The sequence below is a fragment of the Silurus meridionalis genome, chromosome 17 (genome assembly GCF_014805685.1).
Source record: "Silurus meridionalis isolate SWU-2019-XX chromosome 17, ASM1480568v1, whole genome shotgun sequence".
Taxonomy (NCBI): domain Eukaryota; kingdom Metazoa; phylum Chordata; class Actinopteri; order Siluriformes; family Siluridae; genus Silurus; species Silurus meridionalis.
This window is the reverse complement of record NC_060900.1, coordinates 14,009,092-14,022,598: the sequence shown is the minus strand read 5'-3', so window position 1 is coordinate 14,022,598 and position 13,507 is coordinate 14,009,092. Positions and strand designations below refer to the sequence as shown.

At 36.1% G+C, this 13,507-nt stretch overlaps 1 protein-coding gene across 1 annotated transcript; it reads left to right on the top strand.

Annotated features, from left to right (window-relative positions):
• Positions 1-3,752: 3,752 nt before the first annotated feature.
• On the top strand, positions 3,753-12,521 carry LOC124400533 (phospholipid phosphatase 1). Its single transcript, XM_046872436.1, has 6 exons — positions 3,753-4,121; positions 6,625-6,776; positions 8,747-9,024; positions 9,202-9,259; positions 9,399-9,575; positions 12,039-12,521. The coding sequence occupies exons 1-6, from the start codon at positions 4,064-4,066 to the stop codon at positions 12,153-12,155; spliced, it is 840 nt and encodes a 279-aa protein (XP_046728392.1). The 5' UTR covers positions 3,753-4,063; the 3' UTR covers positions 12,156-12,521.
• Positions 12,522-13,507: the final 986 nt, after the last annotated feature.

Genomic DNA, 13,507 nt, shown 5'->3' with positions numbered 1-13,507 from the left:
ACATCATAGTTGTAGGGTCTGGCTAGTGTCTTTTAGATTGCATGTCCCAGGTATTCCTTTTAACCTTTAACATTTGCAGTTGACGCAAAGGACAGTTTACACCTCTATTGGGTAAACAAACAGGGTAATCCCTGACCCCTCTAGCTGACTTCAAAGCAGCATTCAAATGATAACGCAAGCCAGTCTCTATACCTGACCCAGTACACAGTGTACACACACACACACCACCATGGAAGACACAAAGCCAGATAACCCCCCTTGACTTCACTGGTTGACTACACAGGGACCCTTAAACCATAAAACGATCCACTCTCGAAACTCAGCCACACACACACACACACACACACACACACACACACACACACACACACACACCACACCACAAGGGAGCATTCTTTTTTTTTTTATTAATAATAAATAAAGTGTTCCAAATTTCATGACATATACATATCTTGTATGTATTTTCTCCTTTAAATAATCCTAGTGTTTAACTCTGTCTCAACAATAGTTACACTACTAAAGGTTAATCAATGTATCTTTGCTTTAATGCTGTCTTTTCTTTTCATGCTCAATATCAAAACGATTTAAAAATGATCTGTTCTTTATTTTCCAAACAAGGGTGCATTTTATATGCCAGAATATAACATTGTATTTACACAAGTTATACCTTAAAGGTTTATGTCCTGGTATATTCATGTACCTCTGCTTTAATGCTGTCTTTTCTTTTCATGCTTATTTTCGAAATGATCTCAAAATGATCTGTTCTTTATTTTCCAAACAAGGGTGCATTTTACATGATCATGAAATAAAACTTTATCAGTTCTCCAAAGCAAGTATAAACCGGTAATCCCCCACAAACATACGAACAAAGGAAGTTCAAGTTCATGTTCAAAGTTCATGCAAAGTTCATGCCTTTCCACCAAAGATGGGTGTGGCTCGGGGACCTTTAAAATGTCCTGAACCCCACCAATCGTGGCTCAGAATATCTTCTCTGAGATGGGACTCAAACCCTTTGAGGCAGATCTTCCCGCAAGCTTTACCTTCAATAACTTCTCCCACACTGATCTTCAGGAGAACCTGGAGGAACTTCTAACCTCCTCCTAATGGACTCTTCAAGAATTTCCTTTGACTATTGCATCCAGACTCTTGTGCAACAAAGCTAATGCAAGTAACCATTTACCAACCAGTTTAAATGCGTGATTAAGCTTGAGCCCCTTAATTTTAAGGTGAATTTGAATTTCTTGATGATTTTTGTTTAGGTTGTGGTTATTTTGAAGTTAAGCTTGCCAATCCTTTTCTTTCTTTCTTTCTCTATTCCTTTTCCTTCTCTTCCTCCTTTTACCTATTCTTATTTTTTTTTTCTTTCTTTTCTTTTTTATTTGTTTTGTATTTACTGTTATTTATATATTTTTTTGTATGTTTGTGTAGTTGGTTCTATGTTGTGTTTGTCTCATTCATTAAACGCCATATTTTTCATAAGTGATTGTCATAGGGTGCCGCTCACATTTCAAAGTCCCTGCAATATTTTGATCTTATGTACATGCTCTATTATTTGTACGGTATAAAGTAAAGGGAGGTTGCGTCTTTCTTGGCCAGGGAGATACCCCTTTTATAGAATTAATAAAAGATTATACTGTTTGTTCGGCGGACGAACAGATCAAACAATTATAACGTTAATTTTATTACCGTTAATTCAACAACTTAATTTAAATATTTATGAGTATTTATAACCCGTTATAATTACTCATAAATATTTCCTTTTTTTGCAAGCTAAATTCACTACATAGTCTATGGGGACTCCTGTCTGACCTCGTCCGTTAACCTGTCCATCACCACTGCAAACAGGAAAGGGCTCAGAGCCGATCCTTGATCTCTCTCTTTTTCCTTGTTCATCAGCTGCTCAAAATACTCCCTCTACCTCTTCAACACACTCTCCTCACTAGTTAACACATTTCCATCTCTATCCTTTATTGCTCTCACTTGCAGCACATCCTTTCCAGCAGAAAATAGAATGTGATAAGGAATGTGTTCATGAAGGAATGCATTCATTAAAACTTTAATATAATTAGTAAAATAAATGTAATTGCTTAATAGTGCATACAGTTTAATAGTTTCTTATAGTTCTTCTTTTTCCTAGGAACATCACTGTTTTATTTGCCTAATCTCAGAGCCTTCTTCTTCTTTTTCATCTTTCAGCTTCTCCCATTAGGGGTCGCCACAGCGGATCATCCTTCTCCATACCCCACTGTCCTCTACATCTGCCTCTTTCAACCCAACTACCTGCATGTCTTCCTTCACCACATCCATAAACCTCCTCCTTAGTCTTCCTCTTATCCTCCTTCCTGGGGGCTCCATCCTCAGCATTCCTCTACCGATATACCCCATGTCCCTCCTCTGAACATGTCCAAACCATCTCAATCTCGCCTCTCTCGCTTTGTCTCCAAAACGTCCTACATGCACTGTTCCTTTAATAAACTCGTTTCTAATCCTGTCCATCCTTGTCACTCCCAACGAAAACCTCAACTTCTTCAGCTCTGCTACCTCCAGCTCCTCTTGTCTTTTACTCAATGCCACTGTCTCTAAGCCATACAACATCGCAGGTCTTACCACAGTCCTATACACTTTCCCTTTCACTCTTGCAGAATCTCAGAGCCTAATTTATATATATTTATAGAACCGCTATTAAAATGTAGTCAAAGCAGAAACAGAGCTAGACAGCCCTTGCATATAATAAATAATTATTGCATTTTTAAGATGACACTCGGGCATCTTTAAATAAAGCCTTATTGAAACTGTACCATGTAATCTTATGCCTATGTGACACAAATCCCACCTCTCTACGTGTCAACAGTCTCTGCATGGTTGCTGTTGCTTATTCAGTGCTATTCACTTTTATTTTGACACGGTATCGAACTTCCTGTTTATGTCCCCACATCCTGTATTTGGGTGGACCTGTTTCCTGTACAAGCTCATTACTGAGTGCATTTAGATAACTGATCCAGTGTTAAAATGAACACCATAATGTGTTAGACACACACAACAGTCCTGATCTGTTTTTAATTCTCGCCTAGTGTTTCGTTTAAATATAACCATTTTCTTATTTTTTAATTTGTTGTTACGGTTTCCTTTTAATCAAGTTCCTTGGCACATTTTCCATTGAGTCAAAATGAATCTGAAAGTCTGACAACCAAGACTGCCTGATACTGAAATATGTATGTTTCTATGTATGTATGTATGTATGTATGTATGACTCCTCTTATATTATACTACTACTACTATAATACACTACTTACAACAGAGCCAGTTCAACCATGGAAATTATTATATTTGATTTGAATACTATCCATTTATAATATCGCTTAATAAGATATAATAATAATAATAATTTTAAAATAATCATAACAAAGAAATCCTTACACAATAATATGATAATAATATCACAATTATTTACATTTACGCAGATAAATAATTGTATAAATAGTAAATGAGTAAATAACAATAAATACTTTCAGTTATTAGCAAATTATATAGATTAAATTTACATTTTTGATCGTTTTTTCCCCCTATCCTTGGTCCATTGGAATGTGAGTGTAGACGTTGCACACAGGACTTGAATGGGTTAATACAGAAATCAGGTTTTTCCTTTGGAAAGTGGGCGGAGCCAGAGAGATTGCTGGATCAGACTACTAGCATACTCAGTAGTCAAGCCTACAGCAGTTCATGTGCTAAACACTACACAAACTAGTTAGTAGAGTAGTATGCGAGTGCACACTCCAAGTCGCGCGTTGAGGACAAATCAGATAGCGGTAACATCGGACCATTTCCTACCACTAGACTCTACTTATTACAGGCTGTTGAGCGCGTGATGATTTTGTCTCTGAATCATAATGTTGAAATACGACACTGTTTTTTTTAGTTACTTCTAGTTAGTAACAAAACATTGATTTGACTTTGGCTGATGTGTTTTGCGGCCTTCGAAGTGCGGAAGTTGCTGCAAAACATCAAACTTGTTAAGGTGAACCAGATTAGAGTTTTAGAGCAGGAAAGGTGAGTGGAAGGAAATATGTTCGAGACAGAAGGCTATTTCTTCATTTTCCTGGACGTCATCTGCGTTGTCCTTGGTAAGTGTATAAAGCCTCGTTCCAGTAGCTCAGCCTCAGTCTCATCTGAGCACCGAATATTTTCTTTTCCACTGGCAAAATACAGATTCTTAGGCTCTATAACATACTATGCACATCTGATAATGATAAATAAAGCTAGAGGACGTGCTGTAGGTACAATGTCAACATTCGGGACGTGCGCATATGACTAGAGAGAATGTAAGGCTTTCTGTCGACGAGGAAAAAGGGGGAAGTTGGATTGTTGTTTTTCCCCGTGAATAGAGAAAGTTTATATTCTGAAGATTTTATGCAAATTAAACAGTTTTTATTTTATACAATGGTCGATTAATAGGATGAAAATATTTTGAGAGCAAATGGCTAATAAAATGACTGACAATACTAGTTAATAAAGCACTAATATATATATATATATGTATGTATGTATGTATGTGTGTGTGTGTGTGTGTGTGTGTGTGTGTGTGTGTGTCAGTCAGAGTGTGCAGTGAGACACTGGAATGTAACACTGAAGCACTCCTGTTCATTAATGGGATGAACTATAGCACAAGGCCTTTGTTTATAACTCCTGTGCATAACAACTGCATAACAACTGCATAGTAGAAACAGCTAGCTACTACCCAAAAAAACAAATAAAACGTTTCTAAAACCTTATTCTAAGTTTTAAATGAAGTGTATCTCTTAGATACCATCATGACCAGTATGAGGAGATGGCTTACTCCTACGTTATGACAAATTCGGTTTCAATCACATAATAGAAAATTAGCTTTTCATTATTACAAAGACCTTGATGATTTCAGGAAATTAGATCTAGGATGAGGTTCACATCTGCATGAGTCTAAGGAGATAAATCTTCGGTGATCGTTACAGTATTGTAAAAAATGATTGTGTATGTCATGAATGTCACATTAAAGAGGTTCCTGTAAAAAAAAATACAAAAATTCTTGAAACAAGCGCTGCCTTTTAGCTTTGGTCAGTATTCGGGATTCACCGAGCTGCCACCCTGTAACTGTGCTTATTTAGACAACACAAAAACTACAACAAGCCATGTAAGCAATGATATCTATGATATACGATCCATTTGAAGGGAAGGGGAATGGATTACTCAGTAATAATCACAGTGTGTTGTTTGACTCTGGACTTGGTTCATGGTGGCAATATAATAAGACACAATCTATAGTCTACAGTACTTCATATACTTGAGATTTTCCAGCTATAAAACAGTAAAACCTGTACATGCTATGATTGACCTAAAAATCATTATTATTAAATATTAAAATTTAATTTTATTTTACACTGTCTCTGCTGTGAAAAGAGATCCAGTGTGGGGAATACTTTCTTCTCGCAAACTTAATACTTTCATTTTACAGAAGATCAGTAGATAAAATGCACATTTCAGTGGGGAAATACCTGAGTTCAAAGTATGAAAATAACACACACACTGTATGTAAGTATATGCTAGCTGGTTGTCATCATCTCTCTAGCGTAAACAAATCAATAAATTGCAAATCAGTCATATTATTTTCAGCAGGAAAGTCTTACCACAGCCCATGAACATCATATTATAGAATATTCCTGTATTCCCCTGCTGTATTCAGTAATGTGCATCAGAGCTTTTACTGCTCATCAGTTGCTATCCTGTAAATCAATGTCAGCGTATTGTATTCTTGATGAAACAGAATTCTGCAAAACAGATTTTTTTTTTCTGTATGGCTTTAAAAGATTTTAGATGTCTAGGCCACTTTGACCACTTTAAATACTTTCTAGCTGTAAGTTAATATATTTGGTGTTTTGTTGCCCAGGAACATGCCAACAGAAATGCATAGATTTCTTTCCTTTTTATTTATCAAATCATTTATTGATGGATTCTTTCATATAAATAAAACCATGATTCAGATTATATGCTTGCAGTTTTTCCCCTGTTTTCAGGTTTCCATTCCTAGCATAAAATGAGAAATATAATTTTTTTTTTTTTTTTTACATTTAAAAAGTGCACCTTCATTAAGACACACATATATGATGTAGGTGTGAAGCTTTGAAAGCCTACGTTTGTTAGACCTTTTGTGCATGTGTTTGTGTGAATAATTTATTTTTTGTTTTTACAATTTCATAATGATTTTTAGGTTCAGCAAATTTGACTTAGCCTGGCTATTTCAATGAGGTTGTCATTGTGCTGATATTTTGTTTGTAATGTCAAACAATTTGTGTTGGATAAAACTGTTTAGAGAAGAGGTATTATGGTTTTTTATTCTAACCAGTCAAAAGCTTCTGTCATATTAAAACAAACAACGAATTGTAGCCATCAAGATTCAGTCACACTTGGCTTAGCTGCAGTGTTGTCTTAACAATCACATGAAAAAGGTGCTGCAATCACGGCCAACAATGGTGATTCATTGAAGCGAAAAACAAGTGTCACGTGACAGCTATTTCTCTTAGACTGTTGTCATTTATATTATGTTCCAGCTGTGGTGTCTGATCAAATAAATTAATTTAATGATATTTATTTTAGCTGGACTTCCATTCGCAATATTAAACTTGCAGCACAACCCGTTCAAAAGAGGATTTTTTTGCAGTGATGACACCATCAAGTACCCGTACAAAGAAGATACTATATCCTATCAGCTGCTAATGGGAATAATGATTCCATTCACATTATTTGTAGTAAGTATTTGTTAATTTATTTGTTGATTCTACAAATAGAGAATTAAGAAAGGCTATGATTGTTAAAGCTATGGTCAGGACATACAAGTTTCCATATATTTTTGCTGTGGACCTTTGGGGAGGTGCTAGCTCAGTGGTTGAGGCATTGAACTCTGGATCAGAGGGTCATGAGTTAAAATCCTAGCACCACCAAAATTCCACTGCTGGGTCCTTGAGCAAGGCCCCTAACTGACCAGTCGCTCTGGATAAGGGTGTCTCACTAAATTGAAAAATTAAATTATTTTATTATATCTTTTAAATGAACAATACTATAGAATCAAAATTGGATATATTTATAAATAGGAGCGGTCAATGTGCAGTTTACATAGCAGTATAGGTTTACTGTCCTCTAAAAATAACTCAACATAGAGCCATCACCTTCAGCATCTAGTCAGTGTGTTTGGAGTCAGTTATGTTGGAAAACTGCCGTTCGGCATCATGTTCTGCTTCAGAATGTTTGCGGGCTTTCTTATGAGCTAGGTTCTGAAGATGCTTCCTTCTGGAATGATGGCCATGCTTCATCCGCCTCTGCAACCTCTAAAGCAGAAAAAATCTGTTTTTTTCTGCACCTGATGCATAGCACGAGGACTCAATTTCTTTGATGGACTCTTGCGAGGCCTGTTCAGAGTGGAACCCGTCTTGGAAAAACTCTGTATGACCCTGGCCACTATACTGTATCTCAGTTTAAGTGTGTTATTGATCTTCTTAAAGCCTAGGCCATCTTTGTGGAGAGCAACAATTCTAATTCTCAAATCCTCAGAGAGTTGCCATTAGGTGCCATGTTAAACATCCAGTGTTCAGTTAGTAAGAGAGAATTTTACTCAAAGCACCAAATTGTAACTTCTCTAATAACAGATACACACATTTGTATGGTCCTGTCAAGCAGACAAAATATACATGAACATGATGAATAGGACATGTGGCTTTGCAATGACATACAGCTGTTATCACTTAGGGTGTACTCACTTTTGTTGCCATCTATTTTGATATTATAATGCCTGTATGTCGGGTTATTTTCAGAGGACAGTAACTCTATACTGCTATTCAAGCTGCACATTGACTGCACTAAAATATATCCAAGTTTCGTCCAAGGTCTACTCAATTCTGTGAGATACTGTAAATGTATTCAACTTCAGACATTTGTGTACTTTTTTTTTATTGAAGTTAGTCTAGTCACACAAACCAGACAACATACCAAAGCATTTGTTGGAATGTGTCGTTCCTGAAAAAGGACATCCTTCTTTAATCGGATCAGTCTATTTAGATGACATTGCAATCACTAAGCCAGTCAGCAAAAAAACTGCTAATAAACTTCGGTTCAGTGACTATATCTTCAAAAGTTTGTTTCCTTCTGCAAACTAGTACCTGTATGTGCATACACAGTATTGTGCAGATTCTAATTTAGAATTAGAATTATGTGGCCGGTTGAGCATCTCATGCTGACACTACATGATGCCATTCATTTTACATTATATAAGTAAGAGGGTTATAAACTTAAGTCAGTTCATCATTGTATTGAGGCATGTAACATTTATCATAAAGTATTACAATAATTAGACAGAAGTAAAATACCTATATCCAGTAGTAACATATATTTTCAAAATATATTGTGATTAATTGTTGCTGTAATTATAATTATATTTAGTTATAAGTAAAATATTTTAACATTTTGGCAAATCTCCTTAAATTTAACAATGTAGAGTCCACCTATATATAATAGCCACTAACTTATAAATTAGCACATCTCCAACCCTGGAAAAGCCATCCAGAAATGCTAACTATTTAGTAAGCAAATTTGTGCTGATATTGTATCATCAGCATCTGAAATGATTAGAGTCATAATCGTCATCATAGCAGAAGTTGGAAAAAATATAACTTTAATGTTATATGTTACACATATCGTGCATCTCATCTCTTTTTTGTTTTTACAGATCATTGGTGGAGAGTGTATTTGCATATATCTGAGATCCAGATCATCTAATCATCCAATCAATGACTATGTAGCCTGCATCTACAAAGCTGTCGGGTCTTTTATTTTTGGAGCGGCGATAAGCCAGTCCTTGACCGACATTGCAAAATACACCATTGGTCGGCTGAGGCCACATTTCCTGACCATATGCAAGCCGAACTGGAGCCTTGTTGATTGTAAACTAGGTTACATTGAGAACTTCTCATGCACAGGAGACAAGACATTGGTCAATGAAGGCAGGTAAGATCTCCAGACCGGAATTATGGGCCTAGCTTTTAAAACATTGTGGTGCATTACTTGTATATTTTTGTGATTCATTTTTTAATTTCTTCCTTTTCTTCATCTTCTTCTTTTTCTTAGTGTCAAAATCATATTCACTAACACTAGAATTTAAACGATTGACAATTTGTTTTACAGGCTTTCATTTTTTTCTGGACATTCTTCTTTCTCCATGTATTGCATGCTGTTCCTTGCAGTAAGTACTGCTATATTGTTACACTACCACAAAAAACATACTTTGATCAAATATGCTTTTGTTTTGTAGATGCCACATGACCACATCATTTGAAAGATTTTTTGGCATTACTAATATTGTTCTGTTTTACCTTGAAAAGCTGTACCTCCAAGGGAGAATGAAGGCAGAATGTGCTCGGATGCTAAGGCCAACTATCCAGTTCTTCTTAATTTCAGCATCTGTGTATGTCGGCCTTTCACGAGTCTCAGACTACAAGCATCACTGGAGTGACGTTCTCACTGGATTTATACAGGGATCTATTGTGGCGATATTTATAGTGAGTATTTTGCAGGACCTTTAATAGGGAGTCAGATTTTCTAAGACTGATATAGGGTAAAGATATACAGCGGTAAAATAAGTATTGAACACCACCATTTTTCTCAGTAAATATATTTCTAAAGGTGCTATTGACAAAAGATTTTTACTAAATGTTGGTAACAACCCATGTAATCCACAAAGAAATCAAACCATTCATGTCCATAAATGAAGTTATGTGTAGTAATGTAAAATGACAGAGAAAAAGTATTGAACATGATGTATTTAATACTTCATACAAAAGTTTTTATTGGTATGGACAGTTTCAAGATTTCTCCTGTATTGAGAAACTAGTTGCACGCATTGCTCAGGCATGATTTTGGCCCATTCTTCTACACAAACAGTTGTCAAATCTTGGCCTCTATGGTTCTAAGGTTCTTTGGCCTCTTCTATGAACTCTGATCTTTAGTTTTTCATATAGACCATTATACCATTCTGCCAGCTTTATTTTGTTTCTCAAAAACCGATTAAAAGTTTCCTTGGCTGTGTGTTTGGGATCATTGTCTTGCTGAAATGTCCTCCCTTGTTTCATCTTCATCCTTCTGGTAGATGGCAGCAGATTTTTATCAAGAATGTCTCGGTACATTTTTTGATTCATCCTTCCTTTTATTATATGAAGTTTGCCAGTATCGTATGCTGAAAAACAGACCCACACTATGATGTTCTCACCTCCAAACTTAAATGATGGTATAGTGTTTATGGGGTGATGTGCAGTGCCATTTGTCCTTCTAACATGGTATGTATTATGGCATCCAAAGAGTAAAATTTTGCTCTTATCTGACAAGAATATATTCTCCCAGTTTTTTACAGGCTTGTCCAAATGTTGTGTAGCAAACTTTAACATGCTTTTTTTCTTCAGCAGTGGAGTCTTGCATGATGCACACAGGTCATGGCAGTTATTCAACAATAACGCGCATTACTTATTGTTTTCTTTGAAACAATTGTACCTTCTAATTCCAGGTCTTTCTGAAGCTCTCCACAACCAGTCATTGGCTCTTGGACAACTCTTCTGATATTCTTTTTACTTCTCTGTCAGAAATCTTGCGAGGAGCACCTGGTCATGGCCAGTTTATGGTGAAATTATGTTCTTTCCACTTCTGGATTATGGCTTCAACAGTGCTCACTGGAACATTCAGAAGTTTAAAATGGTTGCAATGGTCTTGAGAGAGTTCTTTGCTTTTACACTTGAGATGTTTCTTGTGTGACACCTTGGTAATGGGACCATCAGTTGGGACTGAACCAGCTGATATTAATTTGTACTGACAAGGGGCAGAATTGCTTTCTGAACACTGATTGATTTCAGCTGCTCTTGGCATTCCATGCCTTTTTACACCTCCCGTTCTCCATGTGTTTAATACTTTTCCCCCTGTGTCATTTCACATTATTACACATAACTTCATTTATGGATATGCATAGTTTGATTTGTGTGGATTGCATGGGTTGTTACCAACATCTGGTAAAGATTTAATGTCAATAGCACCTTAAGAAATATATTTACTAATATAAATGGTGACATGTTAAATACTTATTTAACCATCTGTATATATATTTTACAGTTTCACAAATGTTGGTGTTCTTTAGAAAACCACTGGGGAAGTGTTTTTGGGAAAAGCAATAGAGAGAACAGTAGCAGTAAAACTTTCTGCACTATCTACCATTTACAAAAGACGCTTATCATGATAAGAACAATCACATAATTTTATGTATGGCTTGATTTTAATAACTGTAGGACAAAGACAGATAAACATTTCAGCATATAAACAAAAAGCACATGAGTGAAATAACCATATGTAGCATGAGTCAGAAAAACAGAATTTTGGATACCATTCAATACAGAGCATCGAGCTGCTTTTTATGCTTGGGTTTGTGCAAAAAAAAAAACAAAAAAAAAAAAACAGGTTTCAATTTCAGAGACTGAGATGGTAAATCCAGTGATGTGTCACTGCACTAATTATTTTGCTGATTTAAATGCAATTTATTATCTTGCTGAAATATCCAGCCATCCATGAATATATCATAACTTGACTGTGGCATACAGGTTTTGAGCTAAGATGTCTTGCTGCTAATATAAATTCAAGATTGCCTAGACCACAAACCTAAAAAAAAAAAAAAAAAAAAACATTAATGATGTACAATTTTACACAGTGTTCATCAGGTGCTTTACTTTGTATAGATCTAATATATCTATATTTATATACCTAACTGTAGAAATAATTACTTGAAAGACCCCTATGAACTAAACTCGTTAATTAATTAGCTTTTTTCAATGTTCTATTTGGCACGATCAAAATATGCAGCATATGTTTTTATTTAGGAAAATTTAATTGTTGCAGTGTTTCTGTCTATTCTGTTAAATTGTGCAAGGGTACTCAGATAATAAAATGGATATTACTATAACTATAATTTTATTCCTCTCTCATTATAGGTATTCTGCGTGTCTGATTTTTTTAAAGCCCAGCCCAAGGGAGACAAAGAAGAAATTTCACACACCACCCTGCAGGAGACCACAAATGATATGAACCACTATGGAAGCTCTGAGTGAGATGGAAGACTAAATTGCATGAAACGATCAGACCGGACATGTGACAGATAAATAGCTGTTTCCGAAACCTCAAGTATACTTGCATATGTCAATAGTTCACTGACTGAACCTGCTGTAGGTTTTAAATTGCTAAGCAGCCACAACTTAATGTGGATTCTTCTGCATTTGCTTTAGTCTTTAACCATAAAATGCACTGTCTCATTGAATATACATTTAAAATTTAAGGTTATGTATATAGACTATATCAGGGGTGGCCAACCAGTCAGAGACCGAGAGCCACATTTTTTACTGTGTTACCGCAAAGAGCCACATAATACACATGGGCACACATGAACATCACCCATCCTTTCCTCTTACACACACACACACACACACACACACACACACCTCTGTTCAGCCAGATTTATTGTAAATGTCACACACCAACATAATGACAGAAATTGACTCCTACAGTTCTAAGACCACAGGACATTTATTTTCAACAATGAACATTGTGTGCACTGTCTCACACACAAACTCTGTTTAACCAAGTCCACAAACAAAAATATAATAATTTACAATAGCATTTTTCTTTTACTATGCATGTTACTTAGTGGGTGGGACTTTTGGCATTCTTTGCCTTGAACAATCCCCTTCAAATCTGCCTCGTATTCTGTTGTTGCCACTCGAAGCAATTCTTTCACATGGGTGTCAGTCAGAACAGATCAATGCTTTGATTTCACATGTTTCAGGGTAGAAAACAGACTGTGTTTGTGTTTTTTTTTTTTTTATGTGCGTGTTCACTTCGCTTGAGTTCAATACGGTATTTTCGTCAAATGCGCATGTGCGTGAGATGAATACACCGCAGGGGTGGGCAATTAATTTTTACAAGGGGCCACATGAGAAACCTGAATTGTGTCAGAGGGCCACACCAACGATAATATTTTAGGGATGCACCGAAATGAAAATTAAATTCAAATGGCAATAAAATCCACAATTTTTTGTGTTATGCCTTTTGCCTTGGCACCATCACTGGAAAACATTCCTGCCTTTTCAAAAAAGTCCTCTACAGACGGAGTGCGCATGCTCGGATTGACTACTTTTCTGCAATCGGAATGTTTGGATTGCAGGTGATAAATTAAACCCGACTTGGAGAAACTCTTTGCAGATACACCCCCTCTTGAAATTTCAGCATTGCATGTTTTGCAAATCGCTATCCGCACACCGCAGACATGTTGCTCTTATCCAGATAACCGTGTGCTGCTGCGCTTTTTTATTGCGTCATTACAATTGTGTTTCTGCCGTGTTGTTTCAGTGATTTAGGTATTTCGGCCGAAAATTTTCGGTGCATCGCTGTAATTTATGATTGGCCT